This window comes from Miniopterus natalensis, chromosome 4 (assembly GCF_054644295.1).
Source record: "Miniopterus natalensis isolate mMinNat1 chromosome 4, mMinNat1.hap1, whole genome shotgun sequence".
NCBI lineage: Eukaryota > Metazoa > Chordata > Mammalia > Chiroptera > Miniopteridae > Miniopterus > Miniopterus natalensis.
Genome location: NC_142084.1, coordinates 14,504,191 through 14,513,618, shown reverse-complemented (window position 1 = coordinate 14,513,618; position 9,428 = coordinate 14,504,191). Strand labels below are relative to the sequence as shown.

At 44.5% G+C, this 9,428-nt stretch overlaps 1 protein-coding gene across 2 annotated transcripts in view; it reads left to right on the top strand.

The window, feature by feature from the left end:
- Positions 1–239: 239 nt before the first annotated feature.
- Positions 240–9,428, top strand: part of ARHGAP26 (Rho GTPase activating protein 26) — a 401,390-nt gene continuing 392,201 nt past the window's right edge. For both annotated transcript variants that reach the window (XM_087816295.1, XM_087816294.1), the window contains exon 1: positions 240–409. In XM_087816295.1, the coding sequence (XP_087672421.1) occupies positions 256–409 (154 nt within the window). In that variant the 5' untranslated portion in view covers positions 240–255. The remainder of the gene's footprint in view (positions 410–9,428) is intronic.

Sequence of the window (9,428 nt, the reverse complement as noted above, 5' to 3'; positions counted from 1 at the left end):
CCGCTGCAGGTCCGCCGCTGCGCTTCCTGCTAGCCTGCCGCGCCGTAGCGTAGCGTGCCGGAGCCGCCGGGTCCCGGCTGGGTTGAGGAGTCGCGCGCTCGGGCGGACGTCGCGCGGAGGGCGAGCCGGAGCCACACCTGTGGAGCCGGCCGCCGTCGGGAGTGCCAGTCGGGGTCTCTCCGCGTGCGTGCTCGGGGCTGCGGGCCTCAAGGGCTCCCGGGGAGGCGCGCCCCCCGGCTGGGCGCCTCGGGCACCATGGGGCTCCCGGCGCTGGAATTCAGTGACTGCTGCCTGGACAGCCCGCACTTCCGAGAGACGCTCAAGTCTCACGAAGCGGAGCTGGACAAGACCAACAAATTCATCAAGGAGCTCATCAAGGACGGGAAGTCCCTCATCAGTGCGCTCAAGAGTGAGTGTCCGCGAGCCCTTCGGGGACCGAGCCCCGGGGCGGGAGGGGCCGTCGGGCGCGCTCCGCCCTGGGAGTCCGTGCGCCCGGCTGGTTTTCTTGCCCTGGGGCGCTGAGGGACGGGCGTAGATCCTTGTAAATGAGGCGGGAAGGATACGTAAAATGGGCGAGCCGGCAACAATCCCAAGAGGAAAGAGACCTGTCGCCCAGCCCTTGGCGTTCTGGAATGGCCGGGAGGTGACCGTGCGCGAGTGGTGCCCTGGGCACGGGTGGATGTGCGCGGCACACAGGTGTCCAGGAAGTGGGACCGTGGTGCCTGAAGCGCTGCAGCCTGTTGGAAACCCCATCGCGTCCGTGACTCCGGCTCCCTCGGGGAGGAGTTGCTCACCCCTGGGTGCCCAGCAGTGGGAATGGAGCCTGCTCTTCAAGGGGGCGCTGCGTCCCCTCAGGAGAAGGCAGCTTGTGGCTGCTTCGCTCCCTGCACGCAGCTTCAGTCTGCGCAGGGCCGCCGGGTTTTCCGAAAGGCGCCCGAGAAGGGCTGGGTGGAAATGTTGCTTAGCCCAGGATTCTTTGGCGTATTGGCCGCCAGTAACCCCCAAATCTAGACTCAGAACCATGAACGTGTGGAGGTCCTGATTCATGTGCTTAGCAGAAGGTGCTAGGGGTGGGGCTACAGAATCCCAGTGTTCCTTTACTCTAAACCGTAGGCGAGGGTTTAAAAATAGAATGAACATATCCTGACTCTCTCCCGCTCCCGCTCCCTTGCTCTCCTTTTTACCTCTCCCGCTATCCTTGAAAACTCAAAGGTCTGACCAGGAATGTCCTCGGTCCTCGATCAGAAAAGAGAAGTTTAAACTCATGCCTCAAGATTCTGGAACCTCTTGTAAAACCATTTTTGCTTGTTTCCTTCTGGTAGGGGAGAAATTAAATTTGCATTCTGTGTATGATTTTCCCTTGAATTTTTGCAGAGCCAGAGAGTTTCTTCTTCCGGCCCAATAAGAATGGCCTGGGGATGAGCACCTCGGATTGTGAAAGCCCTTTTGGTGCCTTTTCAGCCCACCCGTTTACAAATAGTTCAGTCCATCTTTTAGTTTTGAGAATCAGGAATAATGCGAAGGCGGAGGGTGGAATTGTCTTTGACTTCACTTTTCCTGTCCCTGTGATGGATTTCTTAGCAGGTGATACCTTTCAGCTAAGAAAGGTTGAGTTGGCAGATTAAGGACCTAGCTTCGAGAATTTTCCCCAGGCCTCTTTAAAGGAGACTTACAGAAGGAAGTGCCTGAGATGTCATTTTGTGAGCTTGATGTTTCTGAAAATGAAGAGAGAGACAATGGAACCCTAGGGCAGCAGGTGCCAATCTTTTGGAGTGAAATAAACATGGAACTGTGATGCAAGATGAGGCTTCCCTGAGGCTGGAGACTGTGACCTGAAGCATGTAAACAGATTCTTCCTTTGTGGGTGATCAGGGCCATCCTGGGTTCAGGGAATACTTGACCCCTGATTTGGAGTAAGTTAGGAGCCCATTTATAGGTTGGGCCCACGAATTTTGATTGAATCTCAGGCCTGCTTTAATTGGGCCTCAGCTTTATTCAGTGAACATTTCAGTGCTGTGCCTACTGTGTGCTGGTTACTGCCCTGGGTATGGAGGATGTGGCAGTGAATATTCTGCCCCTGGGGCTACAGGGACTCAGTCCTTGCCAGGCACTGCTTCACTTGAATTATCTCCTGCTGTTACTCTTTTTACAAATGTGAAAACAGGCTCGGAGGAATCACTAGCCCAGAGCCACGCTAGCAGCAGGGCTTAGTTTTGAACCCCCACTTGGTCTGAGCTGGAGCTGGAGTTCTTGCTTATTGCAGAGGTCTTAATCCTGCCCCATCCTGTCCAGAGTGGACCCTGTGGACGAAGTCTTCTGCAGTTTACACTTGCATTTTGTATCTCAGGCTTGAATCTGATGAGGGTGCATGCGTGGGACTGCAATTTAGGTGGGGGGATATAAAAATCCTTCGGAAACAATGCACTGATAGGGCTTTAGTTACTAAAGTGTCTAATGGAATTGACCAGCCCTGTAACTTGGGGAAAAGACTTAGGCGAAACTAGGTGTTCTAATATCTGTCTATTTGGCTCTACTACTAACTGTACACTTCTGCTACTACTTACTACTACTTGGACAGGTCGTGTGGCCTCTTAAAGAGGTTGAAATCTGTAGGTCACCGTTTTCCAGACTTCAGGCATTCTGTTATCATTACATCCTATACTACTACTACATTAGTATTTGTGTATTGTTTTTCTTTGGATGATACTTATCACCACTGTAAATGTAAAACCAGTGTTTTTATTTCATTTATTTATTTTTTAGTCTTCAACTGAGGATATTTTTCCATTGATTTTTAGAGAGTGTGGGAGGGAGAGAGAGGGAGAAAGAGAGAGAGAAGCATCTATGTGAGAGAGACTCATCGATTGGTCGCCTCCTGCACCCACCCTGACTGGGGCCTGGGATTGAGCCTGCAACCGAGGTACATGCCCTTGACTGGGAGTCAAACGCGCAACCCTTTGGTCGGCAGGCTGACACTCTAACCACTGAGCCAAACCCTTTGGTCAGCAGGCTGACACTCTAACCACTGAGCCAAACCAGCCAGGGCAAAGCCAGTGTTTTTAAAAATAAAAGTAACAGTGGTTTAGATGATTTACAGTCTCTTCCAGCTCTAAAATTTTATGGCTTTATTTTATAATTAGTATTTATAGATCTTTGGGTTTAGGTTTTATTTGTGTGTTAATATGAGGCGATAAGTGGCCTCCAGGGGTTGCAAAAGTTCAGCTAGATCATTGTTATTGCTACTTCTACTTTATGAGTGAGGAAACTGAAGATCAGAGAGGTCAGTAACCTGCCCAAGGCAACACAGCAATTAAGTATATTTAAACCCAAGTTGTCTGATTCCAAAACCTGTGCACTTAATCTTGAAGCAAAACCGTCTTCTAGGTCAGCTGTCTCTTGAGTTCCCTTGAAAATCTAATAAACACCATGGACTCCATAAAAATGAACCCCTCGAAACTTTTCCTAGAGTCCAAACTTCTGTTCTGGACACATAGGAGATAAGCAATAAAATAATTTGGGACCTACATTTAAAAAATCCTGATCTTGGAGATAGTTCTCATTTGATGTGCAGGTAATGCCTTTGAGACTCCTACCTCACTTTTTCTGTGCTGAATAAGTGCCTTTTCTGTGGGCACTTATTTGCTTAGGATCCTTTCCTTGACCTGATTAATTCGTGTCTCAGTGAAGAGGATTCTCTCTCTCTCTCTCTCTCTTTCTTTTTGTAGAGACAGTAGAAGCTTGAGATGAATTTGACTAATAGAATTAAGAATTTAGGATTTCCTGGGTTTGAATCTTGCCTAGTTAACACTGGGTGACTCTGGGCAAGTCACTGAGCCTGAACTCCTCCTATGTTACGGGAATAGCTACACTCACCTCCTAGGGTGGTTGGTTGTGAGATCTAAATGAAATGGTGTATAAAGAAAATGCATTAATAGCTTGAGCCTGGTGTATAGCACTGCTCAATGAATGGTAGTTATCATGTTCCAGCATTCAGGGCTGTCAGGACTTGGAGCAAAAGTCACAAGAGCAGAAGGGTATTTTTGGTTTGGGTGTAAGGAGTTAGGTCCCTGCTTCCTTCATGCCCGTTGTTGGTAATTTACACGGTTGTGTGTGTATTAGCTGTTGGTGGGAAGAATCCTGGTAATGTTTGTATAAAGTCATGGTTATGCCAAAAAAAAAAAAAGCACAAGTTAAAAAGAAAAAAAAAAGAGCAAGTCTTCTAACATCTTTGCTGTTCCTAATAACATTCTGGCAGCTAAATTTTCAATCTTCTTGTCAGATTACCTCCCTGCCTCAGTGGCTGGGCTGGCTACCCCTCTCTGCCTGGTAGGAAAAGCTTGCAGAATGCCTTGGACTTCATACCTGGCTGTCTCATGGAGTCAATGGCAAAGCAAATATGGTTTCATAGACATGAAAGTGAGTCAGGCTGTTAGTTTTGAGGGGTGGTGAGGGTTTTTAGGAACTGTGTTTCTTTCCATGTTGACAGTTGGTTTATGAACTTTTTGCTGGGGATATGCCCCTTCAAATCTGACGTCTGCTCTCGGACAGAGTGAGGTTTCCATATTCTCATAGTCTAAGGTGAGGCAGAAATGCAAATTTTAAAGTATCAACTTCATTGAGATGTAATCCACCGTAACATACAGTTCATCCATTTAAAGCACCCAATTCAGTGGTTTTTAGTACATTCACAGCGTTGCACAACCATTACCACAGTCAATCTTAAAATATCCTTACCACCCTCAAATGAAGCCCATCCCCATTAGCAGTCACTCTCCATTTTTCCCCAAGTCACCTTCCGAATCCCTAGTCAACAACTAATGTAGTTTCCGTCTCTGTAGGTTGGCCTATTCTGGACATCAGAAGTGCAATTTAAATCATTTTCTCCTAGATGATGGGTGACCAGCTTTAGGCACAGAGTTCTTGATTGGAATTCCATTTCTTCAGGGGGATTTAAGTGGAGGTGAGGTCCCAAAGATTGAACAGTGTCCCACAGTCCAGAAAAATCCTTTGTGTTTCCTCCCACGAGAGGGAAATGGCTTTATTCTAGTTCATGGTACTCTGATGGATGCATTAGAGATTACCAAAATAAGACTAAGAATCTAGCCCCTTCTCTCAGTGAGCTTCTAGTCAAGTTGGGACAGAGTATGCGGTACTTTTGAGTAGGTATTCTTCTGGGTAACACTTTTTTTTTTTTTAACACAATGAAGTGAATGTATTTATATTTCTCTAGTTGAGCCCATAGTTTTCATTAGATGTTTTGGAGGTGACACACCTTTTCCATTGCATTCTTGGCAGGTAGTAATTCTGAGATCTCTGGCCTGCATCACATCCCCAAGGCAATCACAGTAAATTTAACAGAAAATAGTCTCATAAGAATGCCAGGAGCACTTGTTTACTGAGCACTTACCAAGTGCCCAGCTGTATGCTAAGTGCACACACACATGGTCTCATTAGTCCTATCACCATCTGTAGATGAATACTCATATTTTTCTGCATTTTATAGTTAGGGTGACTTGTTTAAGGTGACAGAGTTAGGACGTTGTACAACCAAGTTTTGAACCTGGCAGTGGACTACAGGACCTTCTCTTGAACATGACTCTTTGGTGCTTCAGTAAACACGCTGGTAGTGAAAATGCAAATTCTTGATAGATCTAGACCTTAGACCTTAGAGAGGAGAAACATGCAGCAGGGGCTAGATTAAGTGAGAATATTGTCCCACCCCAGTTGTTTTTCAGGCTCTGAGTCCTGAGTAGCAAGAAAGAGCTGATACTTTGTATTGTGCTCTGAAGTTTTGTGTTTCTCTCTCCATCATTGGATTAAAGAACCATTGTAGGCTGGAGGGGCAAATGAGGGTTTCTGACTATCTCTTGGCCTTGTAAAACAATAGAGTTTCTCTTTTATAGCATTAATTTTTTAATTAAAATTTTTATTGTGATATAATTGGCATAGTATATTAGTTTCAGGTGTACAACATAATCATTTGATATTTGTATATATTGTGAGGTGATCACCATGGTAAGTCTAAATCTGTCTCCATTTTTTTTCTTTTTGTGATAAGACTTTTAAGATTTACCCTCTTAGCAACTTTCAAATATTCACTACAGTAGTATTAACTATAGTCACCATGCTGTACATTATATCCCCATGACTTATTTATTTTATACCTGGCAGTGATTATATTTTAATCTGGTAAAAAAAAAAAAGCATGGAACAGGGAGTCCAGAAACCTGCTCCTGGGTCTGATTTGGTAAGATCAGTGGTTCATCCTCTTTGCTCATTAAAACAAGAGTAAAACAATTGACATCAAGAGTTGCGTGCTTTAACGCATGTCATCTTTTTTTACTTTTTTAGGATTTGGTGCAGGCTTTTTGCAGTAGCGAGATGAACCCTTCTTGAATGGCGTAAACTCTCAAAGGATGTTCAGTACCATCCTGCTTTGTTTAGGAGTGATTGTATGACTCACAGAATCCTAAGGGAACAAATGGATATGGAGTTAGCAAAACATTTTCCCCAGTTCCTTTCCTTTGCTTTAACACCTTGCAAATAAAAGGGAAAAAAGAGATTTCCTAATCATTTGTAAATGGTGATAATTTGCAATACTGATGTTTGGAGTAGTAGTACTCATACAAATATAAACAATAGCAAATTAAATCCAAATACGATTTTGCAGTTTTTATATAATACTGGCTTTAAAAAAAACAGTCCTTCCACTTTAATTCTTTCTGCTCTCAATTGGATCGAATAAATTGCATCTAATCTGTAGTTCTCAGCCCCCTGAGTGAGACTTAAGCCCTCCTCCTCCCTCCTTTTAAAACTAATTAATATACTTTATTTTTAGAGCAGTTTTAGGTTTCTAGAACAATTGAGTGGAATAGTCCCTCACACCTACTCCTTTCTATTATTAACATCTTGAAGTAGCGAGGTACGTTTGTTACAATCACCATTGTATGATGTTATTAACTAAAGTCCATAGATTACATTAGGGCTCCGCCTTTGTGTTGTGCATTCTGTGAGTTGGGACACATGTATACTAGCATGTATTGGCCATTACAGTCTCCTACAGAATAGTTCCACCGCCCTAAAATCCCTGTGCTTCACTTGCTTATCTCCTGTGCCCCATCTTTGACAACCACTGAACTTCTTACTGTTTCCCTAGCTTTGTTTTTTCCAGAATGTCATATAGTTGGAGTCTTCCAATTAGCAATGTGCACGTAAGGTTCCTCCATTTGTTTTGTGACTTGATAGCTCATTTCCTTTTATCACTGACCAGTTTTCCATTGTCTGTGTGCACCACATGAGTGTTCCCTCCATCTATAGAAGGACATCTGGGTTATTCCAAGTTTTAGCAGTTATGAATAAAGCTGATATAAACATTTCTGTGCAGGTTCATGTGGGACACGAGTTTGAGTAAATACCGAGGAGCACAATTGCTGGGTCGGTGGTATAGTAAGCATATGTCTAGTTTTGTAAGAAGCTGCCTGCCTGTCTCCCACCGTGGTTGTACCATTCTTATTGCTGAGTGTCTACTGCCCCCATGGTAAAATATACAAAACACAAAATTTACCACTTAAACCATTTTTAAGTGTAGAATTCAGTGGCATTACGTACATTTACAGTGTTGTGTAACCATCATTGCTACCTCTTTCCAGAACTTTTTCACCATCCCAAACTAACACCTCCCAATTATTCACTCCCCCTAGTATCTGGGAAACCTCTATCCTGCTTTCTCTCTCCATGAATTTGACTACTCTACCTCATATTAGTGAAATAATCCAATATTTCTCCTTTTGTGACTGGTTTGTTTTCACTTAGTCTAATGTTTTCAAGGTTCATCCATGTTGTAGCATGTGTCAGAATTTCATTCTTTTTTATGGTTGAATATCTTATTTGTTGAGTTTCGATTACCAACAACTATCATTAAGAAAGACTATTCTTCCCTGGCTGGTGTGGCTCAGTTGGTTGGGGGTTCGATTCTCGGTCGGGGCACATACTCAGGTTTCGGGTTCAATCCCCAGTTGAAGTGCATACAGGAGGCAAGTGATGGATGTTTCTCTCTCACATCGATGTCTCTCTCCCCCTCCCTCCCTCTCTCCCTCTCCCTTCCTCTCTCTCTCAAATCAATGAAAGACATATCCTCCAGTGAGGCTTAAAAAAGAAAGAAAGAAAGACTGTTCTTTCTTGTTTAAATTTATAAAAAGGTATTTTTTCCCCTTCAGAATGATCACTAACACTCTGAATTGACCTATCAATTTATCATGGGTGTTTCTCTCAAGAGCATTATGTTTATGGTGATTCCTTTTAAAGTAGCCATTTGTTTTAGGTCACCACATTTTTAGGGAGGTTTTTTTTTTTTTTTTAAAGCTTTATTGAATTATTTTACGAGTTTTAATTGTACAAGTCAGTGGTTTTACAGAGTTCTGAAACCAATACCCTAATCCAGTTTTAGATCATTTCTATCACCCCCCTCAAAAGGCACTCTCCACTCTCACCTCAAGACTCAGCCACTAATTAACTTTATTTTTTTCTTGTTTGAAGCATGAAACAACATGGTTCATTACTCCCTGTTCTACAGGTCAGAAATCCAGGCATGGAGGGACTGAGCTTTCTGCTCTGGGTCTCAAGAGGCTGAAGTCACGGTGTCAGCTTTTACCTGGAGGCTCTGGGGGAGGATCTTCCATCCAGCTCCTTTCGGTTGTCCACAGGATTCGTTTCCAGGTGGCTTGTCCCAGGTCCCCGTTCTCTTGCTGGCTGTCAGCAGGGGCCACTCTCTGTTAAGAGACAGCTATATTCCTTCTCATGCGGCACCTCCGTCTTCAGAGCCAGCAAGAGCCCTCATGGTCCTTCTGAAGGCTCACTTAAATCTCTGATTTCCCCTTTTGCCACAGCCCAGGGAAAACTCCCCGATTTTAAAGGACTCCCATGATGGACTGGAAGTCAATTCATGACTTGCTTTTGCTATGTAAAGTAACAGAGCCACAGGAGTGATAGCTCCTCATATTCACAGGCTCCCGCACAGCACACTGGCAATAAGGTCCCTTTTTTATTCCTTGGACAAGGCAAACTCTTTCTTACCCCAGGGCATTTGCACCTGCTCTTGCCTCTACTTGGAAGACTCAGCTCTAGACCTTCTTTCCCATAGTTGGTTGCTGCTGTCATTTCAGCCTCCATCAAAGGTGTCCTCAGAGAGGCTGAACACCTGCCTGCCCCGCCCTGCTGGTCAGTGTCAACCATACCCTTCCTTCGAATTTTCTTCATGCATATGTTGACAGCTCAGGTTATTTTGCTGACTTATGTTGGCTTGTTTTGATCTGGCTCCTCTAGCTTGATGTAAGACCCATGAGAGCCTTTCTCTTGAGTGTCTTGCCTCCCACTGCCTCCCCAGGCCTGGCAGAGCCCCTGCCACTTGGTTGGTGCTCAATAAATAATGT